General features: G+C 39.5%; 2 protein-coding genes across 2 annotated transcripts; one reads left to right on the top strand and one right to left on the bottom strand.

The window, feature by feature from the left end:
* Nucleotides 1-5686: 5686 nt before the first annotated feature.
* On the top strand, nucleotides 5687-6637 carry LOC306961485 (succinate receptor 1-like; the record flags this gene model as incomplete). Its single annotated transcript, XM_079554253.1, has 1 exon — nucleotides 5687-6637. One exon carries the CDS (start codon nucleotides 5687-5689, stop codon nucleotides 6635-6637), a length of 951 nt encoding a protein of 316 aa, XP_079410379.1.
* Nucleotides 6638-7909: 1272 nt separating this feature from the next.
* Nucleotides 7910-11802, bottom strand: aadac (arylacetamide deacetylase). The gene is made up of 5 exons (XM_079561689.1): nucleotides 11320-11802; nucleotides 10410-10638; nucleotides 10273-10342; nucleotides 9753-9924; nucleotides 7910-8734 (listed from the first exon to the last, which is right to left on the bottom strand). The coding sequence occupies exons 1-5, from the start codon at nucleotides 11458-11460 to the stop codon at nucleotides 8111-8113; spliced, it is 1236 nt and encodes a 411-aa protein (XP_079417815.1). The 5' UTR covers nucleotides 11461-11802; the 3' UTR covers nucleotides 7910-8110.
* Nucleotides 11803-14301: the final 2499 nt, after the last annotated feature.

Genomic DNA, 14301 nt, shown 5'->3' with positions numbered 1-14301 from the left:
ACCTGGTCAAATGTAGTCCTGCTGTGTAAATTGAATCATACATGTGTGTGTTACACTGGAAGAATTTACCCACCAAACACGCAATATGCCATTTAACTTTTCTTTGTTCTCCTCAAGCATTTCAATTTCTCTGGTGCCATGCCTGTCTCCGGAGGCTGTGTGACACCAATTAGGCAGTGGCAGAAATGACAAGCCACTGGTCCAAATGCTGTAGATGACAAAAACTCCGCTTGAACCGTGTTCCATTGTGTGCGAGAAACGTATTGAAAGACTGAAGTAGTGTCAGGAGAATTACACGATGAGGAGGGGGAAGAAACATAAAGCGGCTGTGACAGGACCGAAATGAGACGAGGAAGACGTAGAGTTAAGTTGACGCTAAAAGGCGGCGAGAGAGCGGCTGATGTCACAATTGCAATGAGGAGTTTTCACTCGTCAGCCGACACTTGACTGTCAGGTGATAGAACTGCCAATCCGGGCCGGGAGAATGAGTGACAAGGAAGCCGACATCTGATTTTTCAATTTTAGAAAAAAGTAATATACACTGGGTTTACATCTTTTTCCAAAAACTATCCCTCTAACAATCACGCCTGCTTTCAATTACTTTTGTTGTTTGTCTATCTCTATAAAAGCCTCTTTGCATCCTTTTAAAAGCACTAAAAGTCACAAGTATTACTAATACTTTTAAATATTGCTTCACTTGTTACTTTAACGACTTAGAGATTCAAGCTGGGACAAGTGTAAAGAGTTATACTTGTTAGACAAGGAACAAACACCTGTGATATGAGGAAGTCAAACATCTCTCTGTCCAAAATGGCACTGCACAATGACCTAAGTACATTGTTTTCCTACATTTCAAGACCCTAGTAAATAATTTTCATTTTGCTTATTTATTTCATTCAAAAGAAGTAAAATATCTACAACAAAACAGCGTGAATGAAGAGGATGTGATATACAGTATGTACCTCTAAGTTTTTTTTTCTTTTTACTCAGTGTCAGTCTATGCAGTCTCTCTAACCCAGGCAACTTATTCAAATTTAGTTATATAGCACTTTTCATACAAGAAGCACTTCACAAGACCACAAATACTTAAAAGGACTACAGTATACGGAGTTTAAAAATGTTAAAACTAAGTATTTTCCTCCCCCTACATGTTCCAGCCATGTCCTAATGTGTAGAATGAGCTCAGACCTGTTCACCACAACTGCCTCTAAAATCCTGCACTGTCACTCAAAAAGGTGTTAATTCGGGTCCGAAGTGCCGTCATGCACGAGCTTAATATAGAAGCTGCAGTTACGCGTAAGACCAGAGGTGGCAGTAGTGAGCATAAAATGACTAACTTGCATCTAGCCCCTTTAAATACTGACAATACATTCATACATAGACAACGTGGGTTAAGTGCCTTGCCCAGGGACACTGCAACTATTCCCCTGTATAAAAGTTTTATACGAGTACAAAATACATGATAATTATGCACATTGTCCAGGTGGTCATAATCGTATCTCTGGTTGATGTATATGTAAGAAAAACCTGCTTCACGACTTCCAAGTCCCTCTGCAGCACTTGTACTTATGGCGTCAAGTCAAGACCGAGAACAGAAGCGCTATTATTTCCTGTGCTGTCTGGTAATGTTCACACATCTGTAAAACCTGGTGAAGCTGGTAATGGAACAAGGAGAGATTTGAAAGGGCCCAAGGTGCATATGCAAGTGTGTGTGTGTGTGTGTGTGTGTGTGGGGGTGGGTGGGTGGATGGGTGGGAGGGAGGGGTTTTACTTGCAAAACAATTCTTCTACAGAAAACTGCCACCTGCTGAAATACGCGACAGCAATTTGGAGCAACTGACAAGGACGCAACAGGCAAATGACACACAGATGTTGCTGTTAGTGGTTAACCTCTGAGCTACAGCTGCCAATTTAATGTGGAAAATAACTTTGCTTGTGAAAAACCCACAGCATGAAGCTACTGTTTAGGAAAAGACTTTCAGTTTGAAGCAAGAATCTAAAATTAGTCCGTGACGATAAAAAGGTGTAAAGCCTCAGACCCAGATTTTTCATCAAGTCCAAGGACTGAGGAAGCGACAGGAACTGCTCTGTTTGGAAAGCAGTGTCTGAAAATCCCACACATAATATGTCCAGAATCTTAAATCTTAAATATAAACTTATTGCAGAGGCCATGCAATAAGTCAGTGCAGAGGGTATGTAAGTAAATTGTGTAAAACGTTAAAACAAAGCCATGATTTGACATCTCTGTGCCCCACTGACCTTGACAACTGGCCCTGAAAAGTTGAAGTGAAAGCACCAGTGAAGCACAGTAGTGCAACATATTGCAGAGGCCAGGAAGTCTTAGCCCTGCAAAGTCTTTAGTGACTAAGGTAGCGATTAGTTGACGATTGACCTGATGGAGGTTTTGAATTTATTTGTCCCAGTAGACAGAGGGGGCAATCGTATCAGTAACGCTGAGAAAGCCTGATGCAGCACAGAGCAGCATGTGTAAAACAAGACTTAACTATTACATTGTGACGGAAAGTTGAGCAGATCCATAGCATGACAGGAAGTCGATAATATGATGCCAGGATTTATTTGCCATCTGACAAAAACACTATTTAGTGTTTAGTGTTAGTGTTTTAGAAATATGCGAATATGCAGTTTATATTGACATTCTCCTTAGGTTACAAACTCTTCTCTTTATTTGCTACAGTATAGTTGTACACAATGACCACAGACTCACTGCCCTGAGGAAGCTGTACCATATGGATAACGAAACTGTTGGTACCTTTTAAATGTGAATCCAGTTGTTTTGGTTTTCTCTCTCTGAATTTGAATGAACTACCCTGATGACCCGAAATTTAAATTATTTTTTAAAAGGCCACTTCAGGCGAGACACTGCACTGGGTTTGCTCCAATTAACGAGTTGTCATTACGGAACCATCCTGACAATTAGAACACAAGCTGTAAGTGTGTGACCTTCCCAAACTGGGGCAATGTAAGCTATAGGGCCTATTGAGAGACATATTGCACTCAAAGCCACTGCAAAGATGCATGTACAAAACTGCTACAACTTGACTGTATTTTAATTAGTTTTGAGTGAACTTCTTTAAAAAGAATCAGAAGCTTATAATGCCTTACTTTAAGTTGCCTATGCCTACAGGTGAGAGTATAATCTATGCATCAATAAGAATCAATTTCAAGGCCGAACCCATGTGGGATGTTGAGATGTGTAATAACACTGCTCTCTAGTGCTCAGGCATGCAAGTACATGATGTCTTGCACAAAATATAGCACAGAGCCTTGTATGATTTTCCCTGGATTCTATAGCGCCTACTTAAAAGCAGCTCAAGATTTAATTTACTAAACATTTGCACGCACACAAAAAAGAGTGTGTCCTAAATTGGTGTAAAGAGCGGATTTGTATATTTCATAAACAAGGTCACAACGCAAACTCATTGATATTTTGCTTTGCTCACATTTTCCAGCAGTTGTAAACCAGATGCAATGTTGAAAAGTACAAAGGCACATGAAAAGCATGACTTTGTTAAATATTTTTTCTGTTTGTTTAAAGTTCAGCACCAAAGGTAGTTTTGCATGCACACCAGCCCTTGAGTCATGAACATTTGTTTCCTTTTGTCTGTGCCTGACTTTGGGTGATGCACAGACACAGAATGGACCAGTGATTTAAAAAAGCATGAAAAAAACTTGGCGTAGTGTTTGGTTGTCCAGGCGCAAAAATGTACAATTGTGCACGATCCTATTCTAATTTATGATCTTGCGATTTAGGATTTCCTATTTCAGACTTATATCATGGCAAGCTGCATAGCGGTATATCGCAAATCAATATACTGTTCCAGCAATAGTAAATATAATATACAGTGATACAGAGTAACACCTCAATTATTACTTGGTTGACAACAACTGGAATAAATCAGGGCTGAATAAGGTTTATTCCAGAATATTTGACTAAAATAATACTTTTTATATTAACTTGTGCCAACATGGCTTTTTATATGCATCTGTGACCAAGTGCAGCTAAACTACTCAATTCAAAAGAAAATTAACCCATGAAATTGAATTGCAAAAAAAAACCTCAATACCAGTAACAACACCCAGCCTGTCCACCAGTAGCACAGTGTCACAGTAGCTATATTTTGTCTGCTTAAGTTTCCTCTGTGTGTTTCAGCTTCCTTACCACCAAAACATGACCAATAGGTTCCAGGATGGACCAGGTCTCCCCTGAAAAATACATACTAAAATTTCGAGGGACCAGCACTGTTTTCTCTGATACAGCAGCTTTCTATTCGTGCAGGAGAACAAGGCACGTGGGCAATTACCCCAGAGCATGACAAGAGTTTGATGGAGAGAAAGAATAAAAAACGAACACTGATGTGTGTTGCTACATTCTACCACTAGAGGACACTCACACACCTGAAGAGAAGAAATAGAACATTCATTTTATAAATGTTCAAAGGTTTACTGGGCTCATGTGTTTTCTTCAATCATGATTCCATACATGCTGTATTGTATGCTTCAACCATCCATAACTCATTAATTCAATGTAAAGAAGATAGGCTGATGCTAAGCTAATGGCTAAATAACATTGATAAAACAATGAACATACGTATACAGTTACACACCAGTGTAAATATTATAGAGTACACATGCCCCCTGTTTAAAAGAACACAAACAACAATAAAACACAGCAAATACATCTTCATGTAACAGCCTGCAGCTGACCTACACAAAGCAAAGGCACTGAGCAGGAATGCTCACAGACCACGCTTGATCCCTTAGTAATATAACAAAACAAACCAAACCGGTATCAGTCCCGGCTGGGTTTCTTAAGGACATTCTATTACCAGCAGCTTACTTTTCACTGCAGGGCAAGGTAAAATATACTTCATCCTGACTTTATCTCACATGTTTCTCATCAGCAGATCATGTGCTTTCTAAAGACTGAACAACATGACAAACTGTGTTGCCAAAATATACAGAAAACTCTCCTTTAGAATTAGCATCAAACAGATCAGTTACGCAACCAGCATAAACTCACAAGCAGAGCTTCAAGTATCAAACATCAACATCGTCTCATTTCACAACTTATGTTCCAAAAATATAAATGTGTATGTGTATCCGCACAAATACAAAAGTTGTTCAAAGCTGTTAAAGCTGTTACCACATGTGTGATGAAGATACATTCATTACAAGGACCAAAAAGTTGGAATATATATAATAGGGGCAATATTTTTGCTACTACATAAAAGACAAATTACTAACAGGATACATATATATTTATCCCACAGCAGTGCAGCCGAAGGGGGCAAAAACCAAAAGCTATAAAGCGTGACTGATCTTATCTTCTATAAAACCTATTTGCATTTTCAAATTAGACCTAATAAGGAAATGAGCAATGGCATATACAGTAACCTAAGCATGATTACGTGCGAGGACATTACCAATAAAATGATCTGTTGAGTGGACTGTTTACTCTGGTCCATTTTCCACTGGTCCAGTTTCCAGCTTGAGACATCATTACCCACAACCTGCAGTGTTTACTGTTTCACTGTACTGATAGTGGCAGCACCTGCTCGGACTCAAACCATTAAGATCAGTAGCTATTTGCAAGGTAAGTCACATTCTGCTAATTCAGTTGTAAATATCATGTTCAAAATCTTATATTTTGTGTTCTACCTTTCAGATGTTGAACTGTACACTGATAGATGACATGTTGGAGAGGTATTACCTGTCACCATTCTACGCAATTGAATTTTGTGTGGGTTTTCCAGGAAATTTGTTGGTCATGCTTGGTTACATCTTTTGTTTGCCCAAGTGGCAAAGCTGCAACATATACCTGTTCAGCATGGCAGTGTCTGACCTTATTTTTCTGTGCACATTCCCACGCCTCACCTACCTCTACTCAAATGACCAGTCAGAAACCAGTCCTTATGCTTGTGTTGTAAACCGGTATGTCCTGCACGTCAACCTCTATTCTTCCATTCTATTGATGATGTGGCTGAGCATGGATCGCTTCCTCTTGATAAAACATCCAAGCCGGAATCATATTCTCCTGAAACCACGCACAGCGTTGATAGTGACTGGATTGAGCTGGCTCATGGTCAATGCTGAAGTAGCCCCTATGATAGATCTGATGATCCAGGATCTGCGGAGCAGAAACTCAAGCCACTGCAAAGACTTTGCCAGTCTAAAAGGAGACATTGATAACTTAGGCTACAGTCTGGGATTGACAGTATTTGGATATATTTTGCCTCTATTTGGACTTTGTATCTTCTCATACAAGATTTCATATCTGCTTCGTGTACAAGACAGAATTCTGCCAAACAGAAATACTTCCTTCAAACGGCCTCTAAAAGTAGTCACTGCTGCAACAGTCATCTTTCTGGCTCTTTACACTCCATACCATGTCATGAGAAATGTCAGAATTGCATCTCAACAGCCCTGGGCAAAGCTGGAGCCCTGTGCCAAAATGTACATAGAGGCAATGTACATTGTAACACGGCCCTTGGCCTTTTTACACAGCGTAATCAACCCTATATTTCACTTCTGCATGGGAGATAAGTTTAGAGACCTGCTGCTTGTAAAGTGCCGACAATTGTTAAGAAAGACAGAGCAGCACCGAGAACAAACATGAAGCAAAAGTGAAACATGTTACGTGAATGGGTTTGGATATGGCCAATCGGTTTGACCTTACATTTTTTAAGCAAGACTATAAATTATATCACATCTTCCATTTGCAGTGCTGTGTATTGGTGCATTATTACACAATGCTATATGCATGCAGTTTGAGGATCACTTGTAAAGTTGTTTATGAAGAAATGCAACTAAACAAAGTAAAGTAAATTGACATTTTAGTGTAGTTAGTTAACCATAGGTCTATTATGGAGGATTGCCATTCTTTTCTTTCTCCGCATGTCCTCATGAACTGTCTGTACATAATATTATTCATCTCACTGGTACTGCAGACAGTCCATCATCGTTGCACTCACAAGCACTGAGCCTCACATGGTGTTAACGTAACAGACGTGGTCAGGTGCTTTCTCTGAGACAAGACTGATCACACCGCCGCCCAGTGCCAGTTCATTTACACTGGCACTTTTCCTGGAAAGACTCATAAAACTACTGAAATGAACTGGCCAGTTCTCTCAGTGTGAGTTTCACCACAAAGAGAGAAAGGGGGAAGAAGAAAAAAAAGAAAGGGGGTGGGGGGTTATCAAAGGATCAAAGGTACAAGTGAGGACACATGCAAAGAAACTGTATTTTGTAGAATGATTAAAACTTAATAAAAACATATTTTTTACTGTGTGTGGTCAAATTAGCATTTCACTTCAAGAAGGACTGAAATACTAAGAGGTTATGTCATCATTAGTACATGCTTAGGGCTACATACCAGCACATGTGCAGGGTATAATCTTTACTGTTTCCAATATGATATAATCCATTTCACGTTACTGTTATTATCCTGAAAACACTTTGAGAGGATTTAGAGAGAACTACCACTGCCACTGACATTTTCATTTCATAACATGAGCCAAGATAATTAATCTTATCTCAAAATATTGATTTATTTCAGTGATATTTGAGCATTTCAGTAGTTTGTGAATAAATAACTTTGATAATATTCTTACTGTTCTTTCATTTCAGACGCATTTCTTGTGTTGTTCGATCTTATACAAAATAATTAGTAACAAAGTTTATTGTTAGAAAGAATTCAGTGATAAATGTGGTATGTATACTGTACATATATTTACATCATGGAAGTATCTGAGCAAAAAGCTCAGCTCCGTTCTCACACGTTGGAAGTTCAGTGCATTTGTCAACTATAAGAAAACTTGACACGGTCATAAAACATTACTGTGTCTGAACAATTAGGCAGAAAGAACCCTACAGAAAAACAATATCATAAATGACTGTTGTGTTCCTCAATTGTTTTACATTCAAAGTCTTGGTGCTTCCGTCTTCAAAATATTACATTTGTCACAGCATCCGGGCCAGCAATATATGTTCTATGCCAAAATAATCTTGCAAAATGCAAGATTAAAATAAACAATATGTTAAAGTTGTGAAAAAATGATATTTTAAATAAATTAGATATTTTTTTTATTTTTTACAAGTTCACTTGTAACCATGCGACAAACTTATCAGTCATTAGATGTGCAATCAGGAAGTCAGTTGGCCACACAGTGAACATCATAGCTCCATGAAATCCAGTCTCATAATGTTCATGTGTCACATCCACTCCAGCCGCACGCAGCCTCGTGACGTACATGATCCCATCGTCCCGCAGGACATCAAACTCACATGTCAGGACGTAGGTCTTTGGGAGTGCAATCAGAGCTGAATCTGGGACCAAAAGGGGAGACGCTCTTGCATCAGCAAAAGAGTGCCAATGTCCATCTTTCTGTATCGCTTCACTCTCCCCATGCATCGTCACTGGTGCACTGTAGTTGTACTGTTGATGGTATTTTTCTGGTAAGAAGGCACTCCAGTTGACAAACTTCAGCAAACTGGAAGACTCAGGGCTGTTGTGCGCGTTAGCCATCATGGCCTTAAAGAGCTTTTTGTCACTGGTGAAGTACTCACTCCAGAATCGCACCATGAGGGTGCGCGGCAGGAGGGGCATGTCTTGATTCTGCTGATATGATGGCGTGTTGAGGTCTAGAGCCTGCATCACGGGGTAAAGTAGACCCTGGGCTGTGAAATGAACTTTTTGTTGTGGATCGTCTAGCAGCTGTATAGAGAGAAACAACATACTCAGAAAAAAAAGTTTGAAAATGCTTAAAATGCCTAAACTCTGTGGATGTGTATGAGGCTGGGGGAGGGGGGAGTATTTTAAAACCAGCATGCTTGGTTATAAATGGGCAGCTCCTCTGATGTTATTTGCTTCACCCTTCTTATCCCTGTTGCCCGTGTGCTTGGCTAATACAAACACATCATGTATGTAAAATAATGCTTCTGTTGATCAACTGATCAGTGAAGTTTAGTTTATCGCCAATAGAATTAACATTATTTGGCATAACAATTACAGAATAAATCAAGTCAATACTCCTGTGCTATTAGTATAATGGCTTGAATTGATGTAGTGATTTACAAGCTTTTGTCAAAGCAAAACAGCAGACATTATTTATTCACCCCCCACATTCTGTGGTCGTAAGAAATTACTGTAGCAATAGCTTCCCAATCAATCAATCAATCAATCAATCAATCAATCAATCAATCAATCAATCAATCAATCAATCAATCAATCAATCAAACACACACACACACACACAGGGGGACAGAAGGACACAACAGTGGTACGGGTTCAGATCGTTACAGTTGTAAAGCTCTACCACCTGAGCCATGTCAAAAGATACAAAGAACGGCCTCCCTATTTTCCCCACATTGGCTCTGCCCGATATCTATCGACTTCTCAAGCTAACTTGAGAAGTGCAATAGCTCGCTGTGCTCTATGGTTTCCAAGTAGCTGCCCAAAGGCACTTTTAATTATTCACAAGCTTAATGGGTCAAATGTGTAATGTTGAAATGGCGTTTGAAGGTAGCCTACCAAAGGACCATAGTTACTCAAGTAACATTTCAATGGGAATAAGTGATCAGAAGTGAACTAATAAATATTGCACTAGAAACATTAGATCTCTTCTATCGACATTTGTCACAGGGAAGATGGTGAGAGACACCAGGTCTACAGGCAATTCACATTGCTTTTTAATGACATCCTAAAAGTATAGGAACATGAGGATACTGAATACCTGCTGAGTGACTGCAGCAGCCAGGTTTCCCCCTGCACTGTCTCCAGACACAGCTATACGTCCTGGGTTGACAGAATACTGAGTCAGGATGTCCTTCTGAAGGAAATATTTGACCACACGATACACGTCTTCATATGGGACAGGAAAGTGATGAGGAGGGGCAAGACGGTACCTGTAAACAAATAAATAGATAATTTATATCATTGTTCCTATAATTACTAACTAATCCATTTTTAGTTTGCAAGTCGTGACAAGAACTCATCACAAAGGAGGAAGGCAGTGTTCGTAAGCTTTGTTCATTGTGAGTGACTAATACTGCATCTGAGCAAATCAAAACATGTACAGTAGCTATGTACCTGTTTTTGGGGACTATGTCATTCTTGTATAGGCAGGACAGACACACATTTTATATTTGTTTAAATTTGCATCACATGTTGACAACCTCTGTGCATGTTACAAGACGTTTGTTTTTGGACAATGTAGAACAATGAAATGTGTTACCGATTGATGTAATACTTACTCTACAGAAAGAACCACAGCATTAAGCTCTTTCACAATCTTTCTGGCCAGGAGATCATATGGACTCATTCCTGCAACAACATTTAATTAAAATGTACTTAATTTATGTCATGAAAAAATAGCAACAAAGACACTCACGAGCACTGCCAAGACACCATCCTCCACCATGTAGGTATACCACAGCTCTTCTGAGATCAGAAGAAACCGTTTCCTGCTGTGGCTGGTATAGAAGAACATCAACTCCATCAAATTTCTCCTCTATGACTTGAACATGTTCATCAGACAATGGAACGATTTTCTCAATCGCAGTGATGAGGTACATCACACCCATATAGTCTTGAAGCCCCACTAATTCACTGAAGTCTGCCTATAGACACAACCAAGGAGAAAATAGGGATTATTTATGAAGCATAGTGACAACACCCTAATGGCCAAGAATTAAATTTGTTGCATTTCTCATTTGAATTATAACTTCTATAACTGTACCACCGTACAGTGCATTACATGCATGAGCTTTATGATGATGATGATGATGTTTATAGCAAGTATCAGTATAAAGGAACCTTGCCGCTAAAATGTGTTCATTAAACATGTACATACATGCATTTATTACAAAATAATTTTCAAATGATTTTCCACATTATAACAGGCATTAGATAAGCAGAAAAAATTGTTATTCTGGTTTGACTACAGTAAACTTGTGACAATAAAAGTAATGCGAGAGTTGAATCCAACATTAGGTCTATTATTAGCTTAAGTGAGCAAGACTATACAACTGATGGATTAGTGTCTGACATAATCTGTTGTGACAGAGCTCATCAGCAAAATGTGTTCATAATGTGTTAAACAAAGGCATAACTGTGAGTCAATTTGTCAGGTTTTATAAGGTAGTATAAAACCTGCCACACCTGTGTCAGCTTTTATACCAGCTTATAAAACCTGACACAGTGGATATCCAGATAATATCCACTTTCCGGATATCGTTTGTTACTGTAGTATATACTGTATGCAGTAGCTGTACCATAGGTATTTGTCATATTGGACTTACCACATGGCTGAGCGTCCTGAAGAAACAGTTGGTAAGCATAAGTTTCCATTTCTGCTCCATCTGTTCAGGCAGGGGTTCATAAATATAATAAGACGAAAAGGAACAGACAGAAACGAATAAGATGATGCGTCCCCACTTCATTGTATAGGTGCGTTATCCACAGCTGACAGTCGGCTGCGCACTCCAAAAAGCTGCTCCCTACACGCTGGACTTTAATTTAGAAGCAGACCTATGGCGTCAGACTTGTGTCAAAAGAAATTTAGTGTGTGTGAGTACCACACAGTGCTGCAGTTGAGAAAATAACACACACATGCACATTCTGCTCCTCTCCTCCCTTAGTGTGAAACTCTGCTCTACAAAAAGCTTTTATACGATTAGAGGCAGCACCCACTACAGACATTGAGCCACATGTGATTGGTCACTTTTCTTCAAATCCCGCCTCCGACAATTGTGCTATTCATAGAAGCAGTAGCAGATTGATGAGTTAATTCATTATCTAAATAAAGTTTATTTTAAAACTGAACTGAAACCATGTGTGTTTGAATGAAAAATATGTAGGTAATGTAAAAACTCTTGCTAATGCATTTGCAAACACTGCAAAAAAAAAAAGCCTGAAAACAATGTTTGGAGTACATAAGGCTATGACTGTATATGTTCTTTCATAGAGGTGGCAGTGGTGCAGCGAGTCCAGCGGGTCGCGCTGTAACCGAAAAGTCGGCGGTTCGAATCCCACAGGTTAAGGTTAAGGTGCTGTATTTGTCAATAAACAACAACTGTACAGCGAAATTTGTCCTCTGTATTTGACCCATCCTAAACAACTCTGGGCCGACGTGCAGTGGGCAGTACCGTGCTAAGGGACCCATCTCCAGATGTGGAGCCAGGCTGGTGGTCAGAAACACATGGCTGGAGGATTCACCTATTGCACATGTTTTTAGTGGTAAACCTACGCAGACACGAGGAGAACATGTAAACTCCACACAGAAAGGCCCTGTCCAGGTGGGAATCAAACCTGTGAGCATCTAGCTGTTTAGCATGAGCGCGAACTGCTACGCTCTCATGCTAGCAGGTGCACGCTGTTGCTGTGTCCTTGGGCAAGGCACTTCACCCATCTTGCCTCCCGTGTCTGCGTACACTTGTGCATGAATGAGAGTGTGAATGGGTGAGTGGTTCCTTGAGGTAAAGCACTTTAAATGCCTAAAACAGGTAGAAAAGCGCTTTATAAATGTGACCATTGACCATTCAACGGGATTCCCAGAACTCAGATCACAAGGTGATGCTTCGAGGTATTGCAATGCGCAGCGTTCATTGTCTCCATAATGTTCTATTTTATTCAAGACAGCAGGTTGGACATTGTTTCTAATGAGTTCATGGTTACTTAAATAATTATTTAAATTGAGTTGAAGTGTCAAACGTTTCGCCTCTCATCCATAAGGCTTCGTCAGCGCACTAAGGTTCAGTTCATCCCGTAGACCAGATATACACACCCAAGGATACACTGATTTTCAATCACCCGGTGCTTACCATAAGAAGGAAAGGGCACAGTTTCAGGTAGGAGAGGTGCGAGCCCCAGGACGCTGTCAGTGCTGAAAGCCCCAGGTTCACAGTAATTGAAAGTGACCCATTATGCCAATGAACATGGAACAATATGCACATTCACATTCCTGCTACTTTTATTCAGTTACTCACTGGCTGCTTTCACACAGTACTGCCCACACTGAATTTACAGCATGGACCCACTTAAAGAAGTGAAACTTTCATCTCTTTGCAGAGGAGCTTGTCCAGAACATGTAGCCATGACTAGTGCCTTTACACATCTGTGCTCTCTATCAGTCACAGGGCTTAGCATCAAAATGGGCTTTTTCTACTTCGCTCGCTGTTTGCAGATTGAGGGGTTAAACGGTGGATACAGGATAAGGCACCAGCGTACTTACAAACAAATACAACTGATAGCTGATTTATAAATTTCATATTTCCATAGTTTGGTTTTAATAAAATCACAAGTAAACACTTTAATTTGAACTATTTATTACATTGACCAGAAAGAGCAGCATTGTCAAGAGCAATAGTGTTAAGACAACACTACGATATTGAAGGTAATGCTTTTATGTACATTATTTACAGGGATTTTAGAAACTAAATAAAGGGGACTTTATTATATATTCATATTTTATTAACAGCTTGTGTACTTTGTGTACTCTATACAAGGTCCGGAAGACAAAACATGTTTATTTTCTGTGGTTGTTACAATGAGCGGGTTCATAACTTTTCATGCATGAGTCCACATTTACAATGTGAAGTGCCTAATCCCGATCCTCTCTTTGTTCAGAGAACTATGGGGGCTGGCTCACATTAGCTTTTTTTTCTCTCTGTGACATGTGCATGCCACAAACCTGGCCAGTCCAGCTGTGCAAGTAGTGCCTCTAATGGAGGAAGGCGCAAGTCAAAATGTCTTTTCGCTTTCTGACAGTCTTGATTTCATGTCAATTGGCCAAAGAAACAGTGCCTATTAAATAAACAGGGCTCACATCGTATTCCTGTCTATGTGCAATAAATCACACACACTAATTATAATATGACCCAAAGGCATACTTTACTTCAAGGCATACTTTAATATGAAAAAACAAGAAAGCAGAGAGAAGGAGACATGAGGGAATGAAGGAATGAATGGCACAAAGAGAGGATAGGACAAAAGAGAAGATATACTAAACTCCAAAAAGAAATCTCCCCAAAATATGTCTATTTTAAGGAATACTTCAAAGTATAGGAAATCAGAAGCACTTGAAGTGCATGTGTTTTGAATCTACCCTACTGGCCAAACATGTGTAGGCTATATACAGAGGCTCTTCGTCTGATCTCGGTTTTTCAGACCAAAATTTTCAGATGCACGATAAGGAATATATTGGCCGAGGTTTCTGATAACAAAAAAATACAGTGCACAACAGATGAAAGAGGTTGTTAACTTCTTTAAAAAAAACAGGTAAA

The sequence above is a fragment of the Gobius niger genome (genome assembly GCF_951799975.1).
Source record: "Gobius niger genome assembly, chromosome: 1".
In the NCBI taxonomy this organism is placed as follows: Eukaryota; Metazoa; Chordata; class Actinopteri; order Gobiiformes; family Gobiidae; genus Gobius; species Gobius niger.
This window is presented reverse-complemented; position numbering and strand designations above follow the sequence as displayed.

Coding starts and splice junctions, on each gene's coding strand:
- aadac (XM_079561689.1), bottom strand. CDS start 11,460: ATGAAGTGGGGACGCATCATCTTATTCGTTTCTGTCTGTTCCTTTTCG. Junction 9,925..10,272: donor GCTGTGGTTCTTTCTGTAGA/GTAAGTATTACA, acceptor ATTTGTTTACAG/GTACCGTCTTGCCCCTCCTC. Junction 8,735..9,752: donor CTGCTGCAGTCACTCAGCAG/GTATTCAGTATC, acceptor CTCTCTATACAG/CTGCTAGACGATCCACAACA.